The 25,259-nt window shown below is 34.9% G+C and overlaps 2 protein-coding genes across 2 annotated transcripts; both read right to left on the bottom strand.

Moving 5' to 3' along the window:
• LOC129941324 (uncharacterized) lies at positions 1-9,048 on the bottom strand. The gene is made up of 3 exons (XM_056049924.1): positions 8,447-9,048; positions 466-598; positions 1-391 (listed from the first exon to the last, which is right to left on the bottom strand). The coding sequence occupies exons 1-3, from the start codon at positions 8,847-8,849 to the stop codon at positions 178-180; spliced, it is 750 nt and encodes a 249-aa protein (XP_055905899.1). The 5' UTR covers positions 8,850-9,048; the 3' UTR covers positions 1-177.
• Positions 9,049-23,242: 14,194 nt separating this feature from the next.
• Positions 23,243-25,054, bottom strand: LOC129938495 (tryptophan--tRNA ligase, cytoplasmic). Its single transcript, XM_056046100.1, has 5 exons — positions 24,800-25,054; positions 24,492-24,720; positions 24,239-24,421; positions 23,596-24,175; positions 23,243-23,538 (listed from the first exon to the last, which is right to left on the bottom strand). The coding sequence occupies exons 1-5, from the start codon at positions 24,933-24,935 to the stop codon at positions 23,434-23,436; spliced, it is 1,233 nt and encodes a 410-aa protein (XP_055902075.1). The 5' UTR covers positions 24,936-25,054; the 3' UTR covers positions 23,243-23,433.
• Positions 25,055-25,259: the final 205 nt, after the last annotated feature.

Genomic DNA, 25,259 nt, shown 5'->3' with positions numbered 1-25,259 from the left:
TTACCTGCCATACTTATATAACAGTTTATTTCTTCTTAAACAAAACAAGACTTAATAAATATGTATACGAAGACGAAAAGACTCACAACTTTTTGAATTAAGGTTTCTTACTCTATTATACAAGTATATAAAAACAAAATATTTTCAACCACGTGTCCAGTCCATAGGACATGTCATTTAGTCCCACGATTTTTCTAAATTATATCCTGGCGAATTATCAACTTCATAAGCAGAAGAGTTTCCTTGCCACGAAGATCTGTTTGATTCTTGCGATTCATAGGAACATGTTGCAATTGGTTCGGTATATCGAAAGTTTCCAGGTGATGATGATCTTTTTTCGGGTGGCTTTTTCAAATATTCCTGCAGATGACGAATATAGCCAATTGCAATTCTATAATAAAAGAAATCAATGATTTAACTAATTTAAATCAAATCCAAATTTTTGTATGTGGTATAAAATATTACCTTAATGTTTCAATTTTTGAATATTTCTTTCCACTTGGTTTTGATATTGGTAGCTTAAGTCTTAGCAAGTCAAATGCTCTATTCATGTCCCGCATTCTTGTGCGCTCACGATCACATGCTGTTTTTTTGTAGTCTGAACTTCCGTTTGGTGGTTTGTTGGAACGAAAAACAAACAAATTAATGATTTTTCATATTTTTAAAACAAATTAATAATGAATAATGAAAAAGTATATAATGGTGGAGCATTGACGTATAAAACATGGCCTCAAAAAAAAGTTCTAAAATCACAAATTGGCGTTGGTCAAAATATGCATCAGCCTCTTTTCGAATAAGTAAGGTCCAATCAAAGCGCCCGTCATCCCAATAACTACTAAACATTGAGAAGATAAAGAAGCTTTTCAACAATCATTCTAAATGTCCTAAATTCGATCACTTTCATTAGTAATGGAGGCTCCAAATAACAAAAACCTGTTCATCATTCAAGATGATTTTTCGATGAAGATTCGGATCTTTTCGATGCATAACAATGACCAATCAGCGAAAATACGGACGTTGCTAGTGGTTGACAGTTGTTCTTGAGCGACGCACAAGGTTTCGTTTCTTCATATCAGGCTCTAATTTGTCAGGAGAAAATCTGCTTCAAGAAGACCCAAAGGTGCTATAGTTCTGCGAACATATGACAATTTCAATGCGTTGTCGAAAAGTGTATCGTTCAATTTCAAGCGATTGTATAGTTTTTAACTGTCAAATGTCTAAAGATGACAGCTTTAAAGATGTCAACTACTATAAAAGGCTTTATTGAAAAATCGTATAATAAACTCAAGTGGGTGTCGTGGCATGATGGTTAGTGCGTTGGACTGTCATGCAAGGGGTCTTGGGTTCAATCCCAGCCTGTGCCAGCTTAATTTAAAAAATTAATTTTCGCGGGTACTGCCTCTTGCGAGGAATTGACAAATCCTTCAAGAGTAATTCTTGTCATGAAAAAGTGCTTTCTCAAAACTAGCCGTTCGGATTCGGCCTTAAATTGTAGGTCCCTTCCATTCCTGACAACAGTACTCGCACACAGGAATGGTTGAGAGTTGTAAGTCACTAGGCCCTGGTTTACAACGGACTGTTGCGCCACCCCATTTGATTTTTTGGGTGCCATAGATATATATTTTTATATGTTCTTATTTGTCTATCCTCCCCTGCTGTTGAACGTGCTATTTTAAAGACACAAAAATAAATTTTTTAGCATTTTTGAACGGAACCTTATAGTTTTTGACAGTTGATTGACATTTTCTGTAGCACCATGGATCGGGAAAAAACAATCAAACCTATTAATTACTAACATTTCGTAAAATATTAACTTTTCTTTCCAAACTCTCCAATTAATACTGAATGATGGAGAGAGTGAGACATTTTGATATCTTATAAGAGCTAGAGAATAAGTAAGAAATTGATTTAAAAAGGTGTTCTTCAAAACTACTGCGTAGGCGAGTGGATAGAAAACAGCAATTGTCCAGCAAATATATAAAGAAGTCGATCCCTTCTCCCCTTCTTAATGTCCTCCAATTACACTAACGTCCCTTCTTTCCAAGGTCATGGAAACGCTGATCAATTTTCAGCTTAAGGAAGATATGGCCTTCCTATAAAAAAAAAACAGCTATGGGTATCCTTTACAACCTTCACTGTGTAGCTCCGGAGACCAACATGAAAGAAAAACTGTGACCTATTTTCTTCGTAAATGTCCTGCCCTGGCCAGTTCTAGAAGCTTCGAAATTGTATGACCTAAAAATGTTGATGAACTTTCCTAGAAAGGCTTGTTTTCCTTTCTGAACTTGACGAAATGGCTAATCTTTATATTTTCCAATACGTAGGTCCAAGGAGTCTATGGTACCGAAAAGCCGCTTTTAAGATTTGAATTTTAAAGGCAATTGGTAGAGCTTGGCATTAAGCTCTCGTATCAAAAATGCGTTCATTTGGTACTGATAAATCTCTTCTTTGTTAGGTTAGTATTAACTTTTCGGATCTTTCAATTCTAGTAGTATTAGACGGGATCAAGTGCGATATTCACAAATGGTGTGCCTCAGGGCTCTGTTTCGAATCCGACACTCTTCCTTATTTTTAACTTCCCATAGGAAGTTATTGTAATGGGTCCGATTTGTCAAATTGAAAATTTTGACATTTCTCGACGTTTCAAGGTCCCTAGAGTCGAAATAAGATTTTTAGAAAGATGTTTGTGCGTGCGTGTGTACATCCGTACGTTCGCTACGTTTTTTCGTTGTCCATAGCTCAAAAACCAGAAGAGATATCGATTTCAAATAAATTTTGTTATACACATAAAAAGGCAGAAAGATGCAGAAAGGGCTCTCAAGAAAATTGCGTGGGTGGTTTTTTTACCATAGCTGCTTGAAAAAAGGGTGAACATATTGGTTAACTTTAAATATCTTACGAACCAAAAACGCTAAAGACTTCAATTAAATTTTATATAATATATTGTACCCTGATATCAAAGAAGTATATTTTTTGAAAAAAAATCCATTTAAAAGTTTTTTATAAATCATAAAAACTGAAAAAAAATTTGTCACCTCCAAAATCTTACGACTAAAATATGATTTCTTCTCCAAAACAATTTTGTGCAACGAAGAATAATGTTTTTGACATCTGATCAAATTTTGAGAAAAATAAAATTCACAGTTTTTTTTATAAAAAATAAAAACCTAAAAATAAATGTATAAAAGTTGGTAAAAATTGATTTTCGACTCAAATATCTTTTCCAAACTTTGAGATATTGGCTTTAATTTACTTTTATTTTTCAAAAAATATTGTTGTCAACAATCAGTAAAATTTTGAAAAAAATCGAATTGATAGTTTTTTTATAAAAAATTAAAAACAAACAAAAAAATTAACAAAATTGGTAAAAAATGATTTTCGACTCAAATATCTTTTCAAAAATTTGAGATAATAGCTTCTTACTAATTTTTACTTATAACAAATATTGTTTTCGATATTAAGACAAATTTTGAGAAAAATCGAGTTGGCAGTTTTCTTACAAAAAATAAAAACAAAAAAAAATTATAAAAGTCGGTAAAAATTGGATTTCGACTCAAATATCGCTTCAAAAAGTGTAGATATTGGCTTTAAACTAGTTTTATCATTCTTGTTAACATTTAATAAAATTTTGAAAAAAATTGAATTGAAAGCTTTTGTACAAAAAATTAAAAACCTAAAAAAAATTTAACAAAAGTTGGTAAAAATTGATTTTCGACTCAAATATCTTTTCGAAAATATGAAATATTGGCTTCAAACTAATTTTATCTTATAAGAAATATTGTTTTAAACATTCGATAAAATTTTGAAAAAAATCGAATTGACAGTTTTTTTACAAAAAATAAAACTCTTAAAAAAAAAAACAATACTAAAACATGGCAAAAATTCACTTTCGACTCAAATAGCTTTTCAAAAATTAAAAATATTGGCTTCAAACTTATTTTGTTTCACAGAAAATATTGTTTTCGATATTCAATACTTTTTATATAAAAATAAAACAGTCCGTTTTTTCATAAAAAATAAAATCTACAAAAAATAGTACGCAAATTTGGTAAAAATTGATACGAGTACATATAGACAAACTTTTAAGAAAGACAAATCGACAGACGGGATGGGTAGTTATCAGTGTGGGTTGCATCCTAGCCTCTTTTTTTAATTCATTTTCTACAGACATATGAAATTAAACAAAGTACAGGTAGAAAGCCACTGCTAGAAATATCCGAGAAATAAGACGCCTAGCTGTTAATAAATCGATTAGTCCTTCTCAAGTAAGCATTTTGAATCTCAACAAATATTGAATATGCTAAAAGAGTTCCAAAACCGACACTAACATCGCGCCACAAGGCGAACATCGCTGAAAAATATCAATTTTAGGACGAAGAGTGGAGTAATGTAGTTTTTTTTCTGACGAGAACAAATTCAACTGGACGGTCCAGATAGATGTTAGAAATACTGATATGATAAAGGTCTGAAAAGCAGCACAGGAAAGCACCCAATTTCGGAGGTGGCACTCTATTGGTATAGGGTGCGACTAGTTGCTCCAGAAAGTTACCTATTTGTTTCATTTAGACCAAAAAAAAATTGAGTTATAAGATGACGTTTTAGTTGACCTAGACGATTTCATATTTAGCCCGGAATTTATTTTTCTACAAGATAAATTCTAAACTCTCAAAAAAAATTAGTTAAGAGCCGAAATATACTTTTATTGGGCTTGCTTGCCTGTAGCACGGTTCTTGACTTATAGAGAACGTTTGAGCACTTTTATCGCAGAATGTCTATAAAAATGGACGTCAATCAGTAAAACAGCTTAAGCAAGTTATTAAAAAAGAACGGTCAAAAATCGACCTAAATCAGTCATGCTCTTTGATTAATTCAATGCCACGGCCGGCGGCAGCCAGCTTCTTCGGGATGTAATTCACCTCAAGGAGACAGGTACTAAATACTAATTTTTTTCATAACATATCTTAACACTAATTGGTTTAATCATTGTTTCTTTCCACACAAACTTAAAAAAATTGTAAAGGCTCAAGGAAAGGTTTTATTGAAATAATATAGATTTATTTAATTATTCTGGTTATTAATAAATACAAAACGAAATTCTTTTTGTGTTATTTTATAATAAAGAAAAAGCTAGCCAAACTTTAATTTTGTCCTTATTTTTTGTGTGCATTGTATCTGTTCTTTTTCTGAAGATTTTTAGTCGAAAATCAATTGTTACCAATTTTAGTAGCATTTTTTTAAAGGTTTTATTTCTTTTATCCAAAAATACAGATCGGATATCTAAGCAAAATATCTTACGTTAACAAAAAATAATGTAGAATTTAATTTAAACGGAAAATTTCCTATTGAATTTTGTTTAAATTCTACTGAATGTTAAAAACAATATTTTTTGTAAAATGAAAATTAATTTGGAGGTAAAATCATTGTTTTTTTGTTCGAAAAATATTTGAGCTCACAAATATTTGTTTTCAGTTCTTTTGATTTATTAAGAAACCGTTATTGATTTTTTTAAATAATATTTGTTTGGTTTGGTTCACATTATATAATATAAAATTAAATTGAAGTCGATATCTCTATTGGTTCTTGAGAGATGGACGAAAAAAAAAGTTTCCGAATGTACGACGTACGCTCCAGTTTATGTTTAAAAAGAAGCTCAGGGTTCTTGTGACGTCTCACCATTTTCTTTTGGACTTAATGTTTTTATCTTCCAATGAAGTTATTGCAATCGGTCGAATTTCGGCATTCCACCACCTTTTAAGGTTCCTAGAAACTAAAACCTCAACTAATTCGGTTCTAACTGTAGTGGTAAGTTGTTGGGGGTCGCAAACGAGAGAGGGGGGTAGAGGTGTTTCCACTAAGGCACCTCTACTTTGATCCAGACGACAGCGGAGGAATTCCCAAGATGGAATCAACGGTGACGTCTACAGTTCCAATTAGGTTGAACTACTTCGTAAACACCTTATATATACGACATATTCGAAGCCCATGGACTGTAAGGAATGGTTTATTCCGGTTCTCACCCTTGGAGTAAATTCTAGGACATGGTCCTTCAGATTGAAGGTCGTGCGTCAGGCTGACTCCCTGACTACTTAAAGAAAACCCAGTTGCGAAGCACCAACAAGCCTCAGATACCGACGGATTCACTGTTGACAACCCACGCAAGCGAATTAAGGACAAAGAAATTCGGATATGCACATGGAATGTAGTACCCGTAGCATGATGGTTATTGCATTCGACTCTTATGCCAGAGGTCTTATGTTCGATCCCTGTCTATGGCATCCTAAGTTATTTCACGGGTACTGCTCTTGCGAGGAATTTTCAAATTCTTCAAGATTAATTCTTGTCATGAAAAGTGTTTTCTCAAATTAGCAGTCCAGATTCGGCTTAAAACTGTAGGTCATCTCCATTCCTGGTAACAGTAATCGCACACAGGAATGGTTGAGAATTGTAAGTCACTAGGCCATAGTTCTGAAAGAACTGTTGTGCCACCCAATTTGTTTATTTAATTTACATGGAATGTTAGGTCCCTTAATAGACCACGTGCAGCCAAAGAATTAGCGGAGGCCCTAGACTACTATAAATCCAGACATCAATGCTATTCAGGAAATACGATGGGATGGGCCGAGCGCCTCCGCGTGAAGGCTACATTCGGCAACATTAGCCCAATATGGGCCCCCCATAGAAGAGAAGGATGACAACACCAAGGGTATGTGCTTTGAGCTCTTAGACAAAACATATGACCAGTGTACAAGCTACGATATTAAAATTGTACTGGGCAATTATAGTACATGCTGCCGTCAAGAATGGTCTTACAACACCGACGCGACGGACGTCTCGTTCAAAACTTCACCACCGACAGATATAACTTTGAGGTAGTCAAGCACTTCGACTACCTAGGCTATAACCGCAGAAAATAACAGTAACGCTGACATCAAACAAAGAATAACTCTAGCTAACTGCTGTTTCTTTGGGATAAGAAAGCAATTGAGTATAGCAAAGCCCCCTCCGAAGCCACCAAAGTGTCAACAGTGCAGTAGAGAAAGACCGTGGATCAGGTGGGGCGCACAAGTGGAAAGAGACCTCACCCAACTTGGCGCGCAAAACTGAAGACATATAGCTAGGGACCGAGCTAGATGGGGAAGTTTGTTGGGTGAGGCCCTATTTCACACACGACTGTAGCGCCACCTTAAGTAAGTAAGGAAGTAAGTAGAAACTAAATCAAAGATTTATGTAGAGATGTCTGTGTGTACATTGCAGGCCGTAATTACTTTTTTCGTCTTCCATATCTTAAGAAAGGGAAGAAATTTGATTTTTTGACTTCAAAAGATGCAGAAAGGACTTTCAAAAAATTGAATGGGTGTTTTGGTTTACTGTAGCAATTTAAAAAAAATTAAAAATGGCGTTGACACTAAGAATCTTTTAACCAATAACACTATCGATTAAATTTTATACTTGTTTTATAAATCAAAAATACCTCCAAATAATTTGATCCATCGAGGAATAACGTTTTTCACATATAATCAAACTTTTAGAAAAATGAGAGGTACAGTTTTTTCTTACCAAAAATACAAATGTAAACAAAATACTACTAAAAGTTGGTCAAAATTGATTTTCGACACAAATATCAGCAAAACAACTCAAGAGAATCGGCATTTTCTTAAAAGAAATTTAAATTCTAAGATATTTCTATTAAAAATTGGTATTAATTGAGTTTCCATTAAAATATCTCGTTAAATAAAACAGAAATTTAAATTATTTAATCATATGCAAAATGTTTTTGTTAAGTTTAAGGTAATTTTTTAAAAAGTCCAATTGAAAACTTTTTTTTACAAAAAAAAAAAACAAAAATCTAAAAAAAAACAAATTAGAACTGATAGAAAATATAGTTTTCGACGTAATTATCTTGAGAACAACGAAAGATATCGACTTCAAATTTTGTATCTTACATAAAATGTTGTTATTAATATTTTGTAGAATATTTAAATATCGTCAGACAGGCACGAATTTAAAGTTATCAGTGTAGTTCGCATCTCATTCTCTTTTTCCAATTACAAAGGAATCGGGGTAGTTTATTTTTGGTCAACCCTTTAATAGGTTCAACATGGTTTTGTTTCTTGTACTTTTCGACTTAATTTCGAAAATGAACTTAAATGTATCGAATATTATATTTGGTAATTTAATTCCGTACAATAATTTAAAATTTAAATTAATAAGAACATTTTCTTTTCAAACCGAAATAGGTTGCTGGTTGCTTTAACACGACACATAAGCTTTGAATTCAGCTGTGTAAACAAAATACCGTAAAAGTGTAGATACAAATGTACCTATCGATGAACTTATTGCTTTTAAATGGATGTTTCCTCATCAAAAGATAGAAAGATCACATGAGAATTTGATCAGTGCGCACTTTTATAAATTTGTCTACACACAATTCTACAACCGTCCTCACCTTTCTCCAATTGTAAAGCCTTTTCCCGCCATGAAGGATTCTCCTCCTTAACAATGGTGTGCTCTCGCAGGTTTGGATAATGTGGATAAAGAGGTGGCCTCACCACTTCCGGGATCGACCAATTGCATACAGTTTGTGGAATACTCATGGCACAAGGATGCGATTGCAGGTATGGATAGGATGAATGATAAGCACTTGTCGGTGCAAAACGTATATCCGGCGGATATGGCATAGGGGCGGTTGGTGGAATTGCAACAAGCGACGATGCCGTCGTCGCCGTTGTCGTGGAGTAAGGAACGTTAACACCAATTTCCAAAATAACTCGATTATCTTCACCCCGTTCGTCCTCTGAAGGACAATCCGAATTGTAACTTTTCTCAACACGTTGCACGTCCGAATTCATAACGAGTTAGGATAGGAGATATTTCAAGAACTTTCTTAAGTTAATTTAACTACTTTCAAAAGAGATTTCGTCTTTTGCATCCCGATCCCGAGTTCTATTCTAATAACTTTTACTGATACTGATCCACTGATCGATCTGTGCGCGTAGAGATCTCATCCACTGACTGAGAAGAACATTAGACTCCGCCGCCGCTGACACCTACAATATTTGTCACGTATGCTCTATACACATCAGGGCGGTATAGCTAAGGTATATAAACAGCCGGCCGGCTAGCAGAGTACCTGTACCTGTCTTATTGTCTTGAATATATGTATGTACGTATCGGGAGCGGGACATGTAGGGCGGTCTCTTGATTGATTTGTTCTCTCTCACAGGTAAACAGTGATATTATGAGCTCCCAATACCAATGCTGACATCTCAAAGGCTTAATTATATCTCCCTCGCTCATACATTGCACGTCTTACGTTTGCATTTGGTTTGATGGTTTTGGATATCATCAAAAACGAGTGTGAATTTAATATTTTAATTTTAATTGTTTTTTGTTTTTTATCTCAGCTTATCGACCAAGACGCAAGTGTTTTTCAATATTTAATAGCTTTAGTAATTTTATGGTATAGGTACACTTTTCTATACCATGCATACCTACGGATGTATGCATCACACGGGTCTAGAAATGATTCTTTGGACTTTTTAGTGTATGACGACATATTTTATTATGGTCTTTTCTCATATTTCTTGAATAAATCGTTTACCCCAAGATTGTGGTGTTACTTAAGATTGTTTTGTTTGTAATTTAGGTGACCTTCTCGTTTTATTTTATAAGGTCCATGTCAATGTTACTAGTCCGCAAAATTAGGTTTTATATGAGTACCATTTAGTTGTCCTAAATTTAAATCTCGCTTAATAATTTTTGTATTGCTGCAGGTGTTTGAAATATGCATTTATAAAACTGATAAATACATTCAAAAACGGTGTTTTTAAGGCTTAGATAAAACACAACATAGTTAGTTACAATAAATTGTATGATGATAATACAAAGTACAATTCTGTGTCTTCTACATTCAGTTTAAATAATTTAAGTGGCTTAATTTATTTTGGGAAATACTCACTAGTTATAAGTTTGGAGAAACCTTAAATTTAATGTTTTCATGGTTCACGTACAAGGTCAAATAGTAGTTCAATTTCAGTGCTCTCGTCGATTTTAACTATCAGCTAAAGTAAACGTAAAAAAGAGGCTGGGATGCGACCCACTCTGATAACTTCTGTCAATTTGTCTTGCTAAAAAGTTTGAAGGTTTTCGTGTTGGGCTAAAAAAGTTAACAGTTGAATTATTTAAAAAAAAATTACCAAAAATATTTTGCTTTTCAAAATCTATTTTTAGTCGAGAATCAATTTTTGCAAATTTTAGTAGTATTTACTACAAGTTTTTACTTCATATATAAACAAATACAAATTGGAAGAATATATTTAATCTGAAGTCAATATCTTCTATTGTTTACGAGGTATTGAGTACCAAACATCAATTTCTACCAATTTTGCGTACTATTTTTTGAAGATTTCAATTTTGTATGAACAAAATTGACTGTTGGCTTTTTCTAAAAAAAAAATGACTGAATATTGAAAACAATATTTTCTGTGAGATAAAATAAGTTTAAAGCCAATATTTTTAATTTCTTAAAAGATATTTGAGTCGTAATGTTTGCTAAGTTTTATTAATGTTTTTTTTTTTTTACTAATACTGAATGTTGAAAACAATATTTTTTATAAGATTACATTAATTTGAAGCCAAAATCTCCAATTTTTGAAAAGATATTTGATTCGAAAATCAATTTTTACCAACTTTGAGTAATGTTTTTTTTTTGGTTCGTGAGATATTTTATGTTAACCCACATTTTCACCTGCGACAAAATCAAATTGATAGTTTTACATTACACAAAGTTGGTAAACATTGAATATCAATTCAAATATCTTTTCAAAAACTTGAAATTATGGCTTGAAACGTATTTTATCATATAAGAAATATTGTTTTCAAATTTCAACATTCTAAAACATATTGAGAAAAATCGAACTAACAGATTTTTTTTACAAAAAACAAAAAAATTAATAAAAGTTGGTAAATTTTTCGACTCAATAATATTTTCAAAACTTCTTTTATCTTTTACAAAACATTGTTGTCAACATTCAGTAAAATTTTGAAAAAAATTTAATTGACAGCTTTTTACAAAAAAATAAAAACTTAAAAAATACAACAATTTACTTTCGACTCTAACAGCTTTTCAAAAATTAAAAATATTTTCTTCAAACTTTTTTTATTTCGCAGAAAATATTGTTTTCGATATTTAGATTCAAAAAATAGTACGCGAATTTCGTAAAAGTTGATGTTCAGTTCTTAATATCACTTTAATTAATCTCGTTCATCCAATTTGTAAAAAAATTAAGAAATGCTACTAAGATTGATAAAAATTTGTTTTCAACTAAAAATCTTAACAAAACTAGATTTTCAAACTAAACTATTTCCTTATATGAAAAATACTGTTTGTTATTTTACTTTTTTAAAAATTAAGTTTTAAAAATGCCTATTTACCACATTATTTTGGATAATTTTTAATTTATTTCAAAAAATTGATATAATAGAATTGTTCAGACAACACATTCGTTACAAGAACCAAACTTACTTTCAAACCTTTTGGGTTTTACTGTTGAAAACTATTTAAGCAAAAATGGTTCAACTTTTGAAGTTTTTCTGAATATTATGTGAAATAGTTTAAATATTTCAACTGCATATTGAAGAAAAGGATTATAAATTTTAAAACGACGACGGATTTTATAAAAGAAAAAAAGCTATTTCATAAATTAAGGTAGCCCCACAAAGCCTTATAAACGTGTTCTTTCGAGTTTTAAAAAGTAATATCTCAAAAACCTGACGTGATACATTAATTTTTAAGAAATATCGCAACTGCGTGGTTAATTACCGATTCGGTTCCATTCCCAGCAATTTGGGGCTCTGTTACTCTACTATGCGGACAATTTTGCGAAAGAATTTTAGTGTAAAGCCTTCAAAATACAGCTGGGCTAACCCCAGCCTTCAAAATACAGCTGGGCTAACCCCAGCTGTATTTTGAAGGCTTGAAGTCAAATGAACTATCACAACGCCGAATTTTTGGTGAATGCGCTCTTAAACATTTGGCCAAAGATCCACTTTTCTTTCTAAAAATTTTATCTAACGACGAAGCTCACTTCATGGTTGAATGGATACATGAACAAGCAAAACTGCCGTATTGGAGTGAAAAGCAGCCGAAGCATTAAAAAAGCTACCAATTCATACGGAAAAATCACTGTTTAGTGAGGATTACGTACATTGTGAGCGCAATTCGACAAGACGTGCCATATACCACACACTACGCTTAACATTGGACCAATTGAGAGGCGAGTTCGGTGAACAATTTATTTGACGTTTGGGAACTTTCAATGGACCTCCTATATCATGCGAATTAACGTCTCTAGGGTATTTGTATGTGATGCTATGTTAATACCTTGCAGTTTCTTTGGCGTGATCGCTATTGCGTATAGAACTGTCATGCCAGAGGTCTTGGGTTCGATGCCTGCATGCACCACCTTAAGTTTTTTTTTTCACGGGTACTGCCTCTTGAGAGGAATTGACAAATCTTCTAAGAGTAATTCTTGTCATGAAAAGTGCTTTTTCGAAATCTTGTCATGAAAAGTGCTATTTCCCCTCCATCGATCCCGATAACATTACTCGCACACAGGAATGGCTGAGAGTTTTAAGTCACTATTCGCCCTAGTTCTCAACGGACTGTTTTGCCACCTCATTCATTTATTAGCCTTTTCACACCAAACCCAAAACAGGGTTTCGAAAACCCGAAAATGGTTCACACCGAACATTTACACGTTTTCATTTGACATTTAAATTTTTTTAACACCTGCTGTCAAATTTTGTATTGTTGAAAAAATTTGTGAGTAAAGATTTTTGTTCTTCTCAAATTATTTGTGAAAATAAAATTAATTCTAACTAATTCAAATTGATTTTAACGTACCACTAGCTCCTCTAGAAAAAGAGTTTCAACTAAAATTCTGGGGACGGGTGGAATGGGCTCACGACAAGCTCGCTTAGCTTCAGCTGTTGTCTTAGTTCACTTCAACTTATCCAAACAATTCACTAGGAAGAAGCTAATTGTGTAGAAAATATATCATAGAATCAACAACAAACAGAACTGTCACAATAAAAATTAATTTTCTTTAAAACATTTTCTTCTTCTTTCACAACAAATTCAATCCAAAATACTGAGCTTATGACTATTGCTTCTGTTGGCCAAATGTGCCTTCAGAATCGCCATAGATTATGGTTGTCCGAGCAACTTATAGGCGGAATTTAGAAAATTCTGCATGATTTCGTGTAGGTCCTTATGACCGGAGCAGAAAAGTCAATTCCTAGCTCCAGATTCGTACCAAAATCCCACTCATCCAGAGCGATTACTGAAGCTGTTATGATGACTATCTCATTGGCTTCTTCCTTTAAGGACTCGCTGGTTTGTCCAATGCACTAAGGATCTTCTTGATTTCGGCAGACTGTTCATCAAGTTTCGATAGCCCACTGTTGTGGCTTTATTCACTGGAACAACGATTCCCACATTGTGGAATGTTTTGGCACAAATTTTCCTAGCACTCTGCGAATAAGCGTCCACCAGAAATTTTCTTTTAGACTTATTCTCCTCCACAAATGAACTTATCGCCTTTCTCATATCTCCCAAATCCTTGTGATTGAACGAAGTTACCAGAAAGTCTTTCTCCAGGTAGTAAGCGAAAGCGTCAAACAAAAGGCCATATTTCTTATTTTGTAAAGAAATTGTATAAAAATGAAATATTTGTTTTGATAGCAGCCATCAGCTGTTTTGTTTACATTAATTTGAGCGCTGAATGTTTCGAAAGGTTTGTTTTTTAAGTTTTAAGTAACTTTAAATTGCTACTAGTTTTTGAGAGATTTTATATAAAACTTGTGGTTTACAAAACTAGTGGTTTACCAAAAATGTATGGGAAAACTTAAGTTTTCAATGCAGGTTTTCGGCGAAAACCGGTAATTTCGTTAAAACTGGGTTTTGGACTTGGTGTGAAAAGCCTATAAGGCTCATGTCTATAGTGACAACCCCGTTTCAATTGACGCACTGAAAAACAGCATTGAAGCATTTATTTGTGAAATACCTTCCGAAATGTTAGAAAGATGGAACGTGATTGAGACAAATATTTTAGGAAATTGTATTCTTGAAAATTTTATAACACCATTGAGCCTATAGAAAGGGAGATAATCACGTAAAGCGGTTTTTGTGGCTTTTAGGTCATAACCTAAGACGCGGATTTGTATGCAAAATAAATTTATCTTCACAAACTTAAATGATATTTTATTTCTCAGTAATTGTATATAAATTGTCGATGTTTCACTTTTTTAAATATTTTTTTGAAATATTTTTTGAATGCATTTTAAGCAACTGCTTATAAATACTTGTTATATAACAAATTGTACATACTTGGAGTTTGAAAAATGAGTTCTTAACATGAAATTAAGCAGAATTTTAAAAGATAATTTATCGAATGCCCATCAGGCTCATCTGCAAAACTTGGTCGGAAGAAAGCATACCCGTTGAGAGTATCTGCATAGTTGGCCAATCTTCAAGTAAGGAGATCCTCTTAACTGCTCTAACTACAAATGCATCAGAATCCTGAATATCGGTTATAAGATCCTTTCTGCACTACTATGTGAATGTCTGAGGCAGTTCGTCAACAACTTGAAAGGTCCATATCAGTTTGGCTGCAGACCAGGAAAGTGCACCATCGTTCAAATCCAGGAACTTTGAATTGATACCTTCGATTTCATTATGTATAGAAAAGAACTTAACAAAACAATGGTCCAAATGTTGGCATCCCTGTCAAACTTTTCCGTTATAGTACAGAATGCTCTTTCAGGGTTTGATAAATAATCACCAATGCATTTGAACACAAAAAATGTGTTAAACAAGGATTCACTGCTATGCAACTTCTTCAACATCGTTCTGGAAAGAATTGTATGAAACTCAGACATCAACACTTGAGTCTTAATAATACAAAAGGATGTCTAATTACTCGGGCACTCCGTTAAATCATCCGAATTTCGAATATCAAAGCGTAATTCCAATGGCGTTTTTGAGAATTGCGACGAAAGCTGAAAAGATTGGTTAAGTGGTCAGTGAAAGAAAGACTAATAATATGCTGTCATAGAGAAAGGAAATTCAACGACGACGTCTTGGCCAAAACGTCACAATGGACACCTATAACTTTAATGTACTTAAGAACTTTGTCTACCAGACAACGATACCAGCGCTGAAATCAAACTGAAAATAACTCTTATATAAATCGCCGCTTCTTTGGACTTAGAAGGAAATTGAGGCGAAAGTCCTCTCTCGAGTAGCTAATGTCACCCTACAACAGTTTTCATGCCCGTTTTCATATATGGCGCAGAAACTTGGACCTCTTCAAGGCAAGATGAGAATGTAATAGGATGTTTGAATCTTAATAAAATGCTTAAAGCAGAAGCTATCATTAAATACGCGCATTTTGAAGCAAAGGACTTCCACAATAGTGAAGTGCGACAAAAATGGAATGAAGTCAAAAGTTTTCAACATCAACGTTCCGCCCCGAAAGGTCTTGGAACCCTATCCCGCGCTGTTTTTGGCGGAGCAGAAGAAGACCGCGATTCATGTGGCGCTCGCATTTGGAAGTGCACCTCAATCAACTTTTCGTGCAAAACTGGAAACAGCAATATGGGGAGACAAATGGCCATGTCTGTCGCGGCCAGGTAGAGTAACATTTATTTTAATAGTAATGTCTCAAAACCTTCGGAATTTGAATTAAGGCCATCAAACCACATCGAAAAAGTGCAATTTGATTGCCCGCAACAAAACCTTATCGTCCAGTGTTATTTATAGATAGTGTTGAGTTATTCCCCGTGTTCGTTGACAAAAGGTACATCTTTTTGAAAAGATCCAACGTGTCAACGTACATAAGATGCCCCATATTCATGCTACTGTTCCTAGATTCTAAAGTTTGATGTTCCCTTTACAATCATTGTATACCCAACCTTACCAACTCTGCTACTCCTACATATTTTCCAGTGCATCGGATCAATTCGTAATGATGCACCAACATCAAACATTATATTATTTGATGAATGTCTCGTTAAATTCATCTCAAAGTGTCATCATTGACTTTATTATTGACACAATCTTGAGCAAATATTACCTTTTAAACCAATAGAACCAAACATAGGTATCGTCGACAAATGCAGGTACAAAAGAACAAGATGAAGAAGAAGACTACAAATGACGAAAATGAGAAAAACAGAAGCTGCCTTCTTTATCTTTGAACTAAACAATGACTTGAGTTGGAGTTGGAATTTGAGTATGGCACGAGTCAGGCTTAGGGCGTTCGAATTCATAGATGAAACAATATCGAATTTCACTTTTATCTGTGCCGTCAAGCCGCCATCCGCGCCTTGCAGCTTAGTCGCATTGTGTTTGCATTTGTAACGAAATTATTTTAAGATAGTTAAAAATTGGATCTAGGGATATTTTCAATTTGCTTCTTTAAATATATAAATAAAGGGTTCTCCAATAAGAGAACTAAAACAAGTATTTTAAAGAAAAATCAAGACTTGTGGTGTTAAAATCTAGAAAATCGAATTTAATCGGATTTGTTTTTGAAACATTTTAAAATCTTTGAAAATTTTGAAAAAAGAATAAGTTTTAATTGCAGTTTTTTTTTAAATTTGCTTCTAAGGAAAAGAGCAAATATTCAGGTTCTTAAAAAGAAACCTTAAATAAGAGATCGTCATATTGATAATAAGTTTCCTTAAAATCCTGAGCCTCGCCTTCAATTACGTCTCAAAAAATTGCAATTCGTAAAAAATTATGACCTCGACCCTTTAATCAAACATGGCATTACGATGGTAGAAAAGTCGAAAAATGCAGGTCCGTACGTTCGCGACGTTTTTTTCTTCGCCCATAGCTCAAGTACCAGAAGAGATATCTGTTTCAAATAAATTTTGTTATACAGATAATAAGGCAGAAAGATGCAGAAAGGGCTCTCAAGAAAATTGCGTGGGTGGTTTTTTTTACCATAGCAGTTTAAAAAAAAAAAGTGAAAATTTTGGTTAACCCTTAATATCTTACGAACCAAAAACGCTAGAGACTTGAATTAAATTTTTTATAATATATTGTAACGTGATCTCAAAGAAGTATATTTTTTGAAAAAAATCTATCTAACGGTTTTTTTTCTAAATCAAAAAAACTGAAAAAAAAAATTTGTCACCTCCTAAATTTAACGACTAACATATGATTTCATCTCTAAAACAATTTTGAGAAACGGAGAATAATGTTTTAAAAATGTGATAAGATTTTGAGAAAAATCGAATTGACAGTTTTTTTTTATAAAAAAATAAAAATCTAAAAAAAACATTACTCAAAGTTCGTAAAAATTAAATATCGATTCAAATATCTTTTCAAAAACTTGAAATTTAGGCTTCAAGCTTATTTTATCTTATAAGAAATATTGTTTTCAACATTCAATAAAATTTTGAGAAAAATCGAATTGACAGTTTTTTTACAAAAAATAAAAACCAAAAAAAAATTAATAAAAGTTGGTAAAAATTGATTTTCGACTCAAATATCTTTTCAAAACTTTGAGATATTGGCTTTAATTTACTTTTATCTTTCAAAAAATATTGTTGTCAACATTCAGTAAAATTTTGAACAAAATCGAATTGATAGTTTTTTTTATAAAAAATTAAAAACCGAACAAAAATTGGTAAAAATTGAATATGGATTCAAATATCTTTTCAAAAACTTGAAAGTTAGACTTCAAACTTATTTTATCTTATAAGAAATATTGTTTTTTTAAAAGTTGGTAAAAATTGATTTTCGACTCAAATATCTTTTCAAAAATTGTAGATATTGGCTTTTAACTACTTTTATTTTTCAAAAAATATTGTTGTTAACATTTAGTAAAATTTTGAAAAAAATGGAATTGACGATTTTTTTACAAAAAATAAAACTCTAAAAAAAACAATACTAAAACTTGGTAAACATTTACTTTCGACTCAAATAGCTTTTAAAAAATTCAAACTTATTTTATTTTACAGAAAATATTGTTTTCAATATTCAGTGATTTTTATATAAAAACCCAACTGTCCGTTTTTTCATAAAAAATAAAATCTATAAAAAAAAGTACGCAAATTTGGTAAAATCGATACTAGTACATATAGACAAACTTTTAAGCAAGACTAATCGACAGACGGGATGGGAAGTTATCAGTGTGGGTCGCATCCCAGCCTCTTTTTTACAAACATTTTGGGTGGCTTGACGTTGAGACGCGTATTAACAATGAGGTAAGTAAGCACTCCTCCTGCTTGGGCTCAATATAGGATTTGGAATAGGTACGAAGTTGGGTGAATGCAAAGTATCTTTGCATTTAAAGAATCTAGATTAAAAGAAACTTTGCATGTACACATAACCTCGCTCCTACCCCAAATCCTATAGTGAGCCCAAGCAGGATTGTTGCAAGAGAGCAGCATGCCCCCCCCTGACATATTTCACTTTAATACGCACTCTGAATAAGCATACCATATCGTTTTATTTATGTTTAAACATATGACATCTTTTGGGTGATATGTCAATTATTAATTTAGGCGTTACAATATTTTAAAACTAATTTGGGCAATATGACATTGATTTTGGGGTTTGTGGCATTTTCTTCTGAAAAAGTTTTTGGGCGATATGACATTTGTAATACCTTGCCGTTATTTTACTATGCAATCAAACTGAACGCTTCTTTTATTTGGAATTTCGTAAAACCAAAAAAAAAATGTAAGCCCCAAAAATTCGTTAATATTGCCCAAATCCTACAACAACAAAATGTTAATGAAACTGTTTTGGGAGTTTTGGGCTAAAAGACCTAACGCCACTTCTTCAGAGCTTTAAGCTTACATAAAATTTATTTTTCCAAGTAAAGAATAATACTATGCAGAATATTTTTTACGTTTTACGATTGTCCTAAAACCACCAATTTTAAAATTATTTCTGAAAGTTACAGAAATAAATATTTCTTCTTTTATTAGTTTCTAAAAAATTTTAATATTTTATTTTAGATAATCCGAAAAATGTCACCAAAAAATGCACTTGGTGAATATTTTAACACAATTCTCGAGGATGTGTTAAAAAATGTCGGAAACTATTTTGGAGCAAAAATCAACTGAATTGAAAATAATCGTTGAATTTACTGCTTCTATCCGATAATTTACTAGCTCACGGCTCATGATGAACATGAATTATAGAATCGGCAACGACTTCCGCAGAAACTGGGCGTCTATACTCTACTACATGGAACACTTTAAGGATGAATTTAGCATTTAACAAGCAGCAGAGAAGCTCATTTCTGGTTACATTGATACGAGAACAAGCAAAACTACAATATTTGAAGAAAGGGCATCCCGAAGCATTGCAAGCAAGAAAAGTCATTGTTTGGTGCAAATTATGGGCTCTGGCGATATTATTGAGCCGTATTTCTTCAAAGATAATGCAATGAAATGATAACAAACGTTCGTTTCGCAAAATGGAAGAGCTGTGGTTTTAACAAGACGGGACAACATGCCGCACAGCACGCGACAAATGAACCAATTGAGAGGCGATTTCGGTAGTCTGTTTCTTGTGACTTTATGTTAGGGTTGATGTCTATAGCGACAAGCCCGCTTTGATTGACGCATGGGAAGCCAGCATTGAAAGCATTTATTCGTGAGATAGCGGCCGAAGTGTTAAAAAGACTATGCCTTAATTCTTCGTTTCGGTTTCAGTCGTTGCATCGTCGTTTTCGAAGAAGTAAGGTCCAATCACACCTTCAAACTAAGGAGCGCACCAAACAGTGACATTTTGGGGATGAAATGTCCTTTCTTCAATTACTTGAGGATGCACAGAACCGTAGCGTAGCATTTTCGTAAATTTCAGACTTTCAACTGAGAAAAAAATAGTTTAACAACTTAGTTTGACAGATGTCGAATTCCAGCCCTATACTTTTGAAAATGCAAAATAAAAAAATTCGTTATTTTTATAGAAAAACACTGTCTTTAAATATTACAAACGATTAACATTTCTATGCTATGAAATAACTTATAAGTCAGTATCTTCTTGTGTTCTCAAGATATTTAACTTAACATTTTATTTGTAGTTCTTTTCAATATTGTATTGTTTCAGTTTTTAATTGTTATCTCGATTGGTAATATTTTTACAAAATAATAACCTACACTGATAAGGACCTATCAGGTTGTTGACGAACGGCTTCAGACGTTCACATAATACTTCAGAAAGGATCTTATATGCAATGTTAAGGAGACTGATGCCTATGTAGTTGGAGCAATTTAGAGGGTCTCCTTTCTTATGTATCGGGCACACTATGCTGAGATTCCACTTATCGGGCATGCTTTCTTCAGACCAAATTTAGCAGATGAGTTGGTGCATGCTCCCTACCAAGTCATCGCTTGCTGCTTTGAATAGTTCGGTAGCGATGCTGTCAGCCCCACCAGGTTTGTTAGACTTAAGTATAGATATAGCTATCTTCACTTCGTCAAGGTCGGGTAGGCGGAATTGTTGATCTGCGTCGGCGAGGTTGAGTGGTTCTATCTCCCTTACAGCGGAATCGGTTCGTCACCGCCGTTTTATAATTTGGAGCACTGATCTTTCCATATTCTCAGTATCGACTGCGGTTCTACTGCGATGTTAGCCTGATCGTCTTTACAGGCTTCGGTTCGTGGGAGATTTTTTTAAACCTTTTGATTAAATTTTCGAACCTCATTCCTGTTGTGACATCCCTCTATCTCCTCGATCGTGCGCTTCTCATGCTTTTTTTTCCATCTAAGAAGCCGATGTTACTCTCTCCTCTTCTGCTCGTAGAGCTCGCGAGCAGCTCTAGTCCTTTTGTGCAGCGCCGTTTTGTATGCCTCTTGTTTCGCTGCGTTCGCTTGCCGGCATTCGTCGTCAAACGAGGGGTTTCGCTGTGGTGGCCGTTTGAAACCTAGCGCTTCAGAGGCGACATCTCTGATGGCTGCAAGGCAATGTTGCCACTGATTTTTAATGCTTAATGCAGGCAGCATAGGACTCCTTAAGAGGTTATTAGAGACTCGATCCGAAGAGGACATGGCACTATGGCAGTCTCTTGCGATTGTAGCCGTCTAACGTCGAATCTTCTCACAGTACTTGATTGTTTTGGCTTGGATCGGGATATCCGTAGCCGTACCTTGGCTAAAACGAGGTAGGTGTCCGAGTCAATGTTGGCCTCTCGGAATTTTCGGATATCCTGTATACTGGAGAAGCGTCGTGCGTCGATCGCAATGTGGTCAACCTGGTTGACGGTTGATTGATCAGGAAATTTCCATGTGGATATTGAGATGTGTGAACTGCGTACTGGCTACCAGAACGTCTCGCCCCGCAGCGAAATCGATCAGCCTGAATCCGTTCTCGGAGGTAGTATCGTGCAGGCTGTATCTCCCGATTATCCCACCAAAGATGTCTTCTCTTCCTAGCTTGGCATTAAAATCTCCTAAGACAATTTTAATGTCATAGCCAAGGCACTGCTCATATGTCTTGTCCAAGAGCTCGAAATATATGTCTTTGGTGTCTTCATCTTTCTCCTCTGTTGGGGCATGCGCGCATATTAGGCTTATGTTGGCGAATTTAGCCTTGACGCGGATTGTCGTGATGCGCTCGCTCACACTCTTGAAACTCAAGACTTTTTGCCTGAATCTAGTTCCAACAACGAATCCACACCCAAATAGAATAAAAAAAAATAAATTGGGTGGCGCAACAGTCCTTTGAGAACCAGGGCCTAGTGACTTACAACTCTCAACCATTCCTGTGTGCGAGTAATGTTGTCAGGAATGGAGGGGACCTACAGTTTATATGCCGAATCCGAACGGCTAATTTGAGAAAGCACTTTTTCATGACAAGAGTTATACTCTTGGAGAATTTGTCAATTCCTCGCAAGAGGCAGTACCCGTGAAAAGACTTAAGATGGCATAGGCAGGGATCGAACCCAAGACCTCTGGCATGACCGTCCAACGCACTAACCATCATGCCACGGGTACTACATACCCAAATAGACGATGTCTTTATTCTCGGTAGCATTCGCCGTAGTATATATCGCATTCTTTTAGTTTGCGTTTGTCCGGTCCATGCCATCGCATTTTTTCGATGGCAGTAATATCTTCTTTGCAGCAGTTTAGGGCTTCCGCTAATTGTTCGGCTGCACGTGGTCTGTTAAGGGACCTAACATTCCACGTACAGATCCGAAGTTCGTTGTCCTTATTTCGTTTGCGTGGATTGTTAAAAGTGAATCCGTCCGTATGCGAGGCTTGTTGGTGCTTCGAAACTTAAGGTATTTTTTACGTGGCCAGGAAGTCACTCCGACGGCACAACCCCCAACCTGGAGGGCCAGATCCTTAGTATAACTCCAAGGAAGGGAAGACGGATAAACCACTCCTTACAGGCCTGGGCTCCGAATTTGTCGAAGAAGCCCTATAAGGTGTTCACTAAGTAGTTCAACCTTACTGGAACTGTAGACGCCACCGTTGATTCCATCTCGAGAATTCGTCCGCTGCCGTCTGGATAAGTAAGAGTTGATAGACACAGGTGGGTTTTGAGAAAAACCAGTGGACGCTTGTGTCCTCTTGAATGCCCATGTCTACCATTTGAATCTTGCCTACTTTTAGAGAAATGGAGGCAAATATTAATCAGTCCACAATAATTATACATTTGTGAAATAATCAAGGATGCATCGGCCTAATTGAATCCGACTAATGTGGAGCTTGAACTAAACATATTGATATTTCTACCAAAGAGAATCATTCAAATAAAATACTGTCCATCGAATGAGATGAGAGCTGACATTTTGAGAAAGCTACTTTCCTAAGAAGAAACCATTTTTAGCGAGAGGGGTTGTTGAAAATACGCTTTCAGATTGTTTGATACTTTGAATTACTTTATTTTAGATTTTTTCAAATCATTACAATTTTCAGTACAAAATTAATTTGACATCCGGTTTAACCTGGAAATTTCTGAAAATAATAGACCTGAAAACAGCCCCAGAAACTTCGCATGCGACTGCAATTGGATTGACCCAGTAGATCAATAGATGACACTTAACCTGTGACCACATAAGCAGTATGATTTGCCGTACGTTACACCAATAATGTTGGAATATTTCCATAATTTCAAAACGCTTTGGACAACCTTGTGCCCTGGCACTTTTTTGTTGTTGGTACTTTTTACATTTCTTGCCATTAAAAACACGTCAAAACAGGTGCATTTTGATTTCATTTAAATTCATAAGCTTTATTCATTGCATTTAAAAAGTTCGTCAGCCAAAGATACAAAAATTAAGTGCGATTTAATAAATTAATGGAATTTGACACAAACAAAAATAATGTGATTACATTTTTAAAAAAATACCAGCGTTCAGTACAAATGCGCGTATAATTATTTTCATCGTAATTCGCTTAACTTCCGAACTTAAGTTGTCTTATTTCCATAAACTTATCCAAAACTTCATCCGTGACTTCCTTTCTCTTTGCCTGGTGCGCCTCAACAATGGGAGTAATTGTCTGCAAATGGATTTGATAATCATTTCTGGTAGAATTTCAAACTTCTCTTCAACTCACCTCAATTGCCAGCTTCTTGATCTCCCCAGTCAGCAGTTCTCCTTTGCTGTAAGCCACTCGCACTTCCTCCAACTTCGCATCATCCTCCAAAAAGAATTTCAACAGCTGATACGCCACATCGACATCGGGAACGCCGCCCAGTTTACGATGCTCCTCCACAGTGGCTCGACCACCAGAGAAGGCGTATTTGTTGATTTTGTTTTTGATTTGCTTCGGTGTGTCGGTTAGAGAGAGCGTCGAGTTTTGTTCACTCGCTGACATCTTCGATTTCGCTCCTTGCAGCGAGGGGAAGAACGCCGAATGGATGAGGGCACATTTAGGGAATCCCAGCCGAGGTGCAACATCACGGGTCATCCTGAAGTAAGGATCCTGGTCGATGGCGCACGGAATGAGCACAGGCACTTTCTTGTCACCGAATATGAAGGGGAAGGTCGATGAGAGCGCAGGCGCCGCCTGTGCCGCTGGAAAGCCGATTTTGCCGATAATGTCTGAGTCACCAAAACCGAAGATGCCTTTAACTTGATTGAATGTGACACATCTTTGAATGCGGATGATGTTCTGGTACATTGCTGGACATTTCCTGAAATAAGGTTGAAACATCCATAATTAAGCACAAAAGAAGCACCTCGGATTCCAGACTCACCCCATAAATTCCAAATTATTAAAAATAAAAGTCTTGTTCACGTCGAATCCGATGGCGATGATATCCTTGGCATTTTCTCGTCCCATTTTGATGGCATCCTCTATCTTCAAATCCTTCCACAACACCTTCTCGTCGTCTGTCAGCTGAATAACCAAAGGAACATCGAATGTTTCCTGCAGCCATCTAAAAACAAAACGTTTCTTTGGTTAGTCCTGAATTAGAAAAGAAAAAACCTTCGACGACGACAACTCACTTGGTAAGGATAAAAGGAATCAGATGACCCAAATGCAGAGACTCCGAACTCGGTCCACGACCGGTGTACAAATAGAATGGTTTGCCCTGTTCCTTCATATTGAGAATATTATGAAGATCCCGATGCGAAAAGAAGATGCCACGTCGAATGAAGTGATGTGCGGGTTTGCCAGTGACTTTTTCAAATTTCTCGATGAGTGCATCATCGATTTTTGATGAACCAAACCTTTCTGAAAACCGAGATAAATTTGATCAATATCCAAACGGTTAGTAGGTCATTTACATTGTGGTTGGAAAAGAGGAACTCACTTATAAGTTTGTCATAATCAATGCCAGCATCATTTTTACTTGTCACATTCCATGGGTCAACAACATCGTCGTCGGCTTCAACTCCATTTAGGGTTATTGCTTCAACGGCTTCGGTAACTTTTTCAGCTTCAGTCATTATTGGAGGGTTTGTTTGGTTATTGTGTTTCTCTAGTTTTTCAAAATACTTGTTGGAAAATAAAGAAGAGGAAGAGAATCACTTTTGCTGTCTTCAAAGTGTTTTCCTCACGATGGTGATAGTTTTGGTTTGGTTAGTTTTCATCTTACGATATATAAACAGCGGTGGTGAGTCAACTGTCAAAAGTCATATATCGTAAGTCAGAATGACATTTGTTTTTTAGGTGTGTTCATATTCTTGTAGGACTTGCTACCTGGAGGATTTTTAGAATATCACGAGGCGGATTTAAGGCAGAATATACATAATCACTTTGAAGCTGTTTTT

The sequence above is a fragment of the Eupeodes corollae genome, chromosome 1 (genome assembly GCF_945859685.1).
Source record: "Eupeodes corollae chromosome 1, idEupCoro1.1, whole genome shotgun sequence".
In the NCBI taxonomy this organism is placed as follows: Eukaryota; Metazoa; Arthropoda; class Insecta; order Diptera; family Syrphidae; genus Eupeodes; species Eupeodes corollae.
Note: the sequence above shows the minus strand (reverse complement) of the source record. Positions and strands in the feature narration are given on the sequence as shown.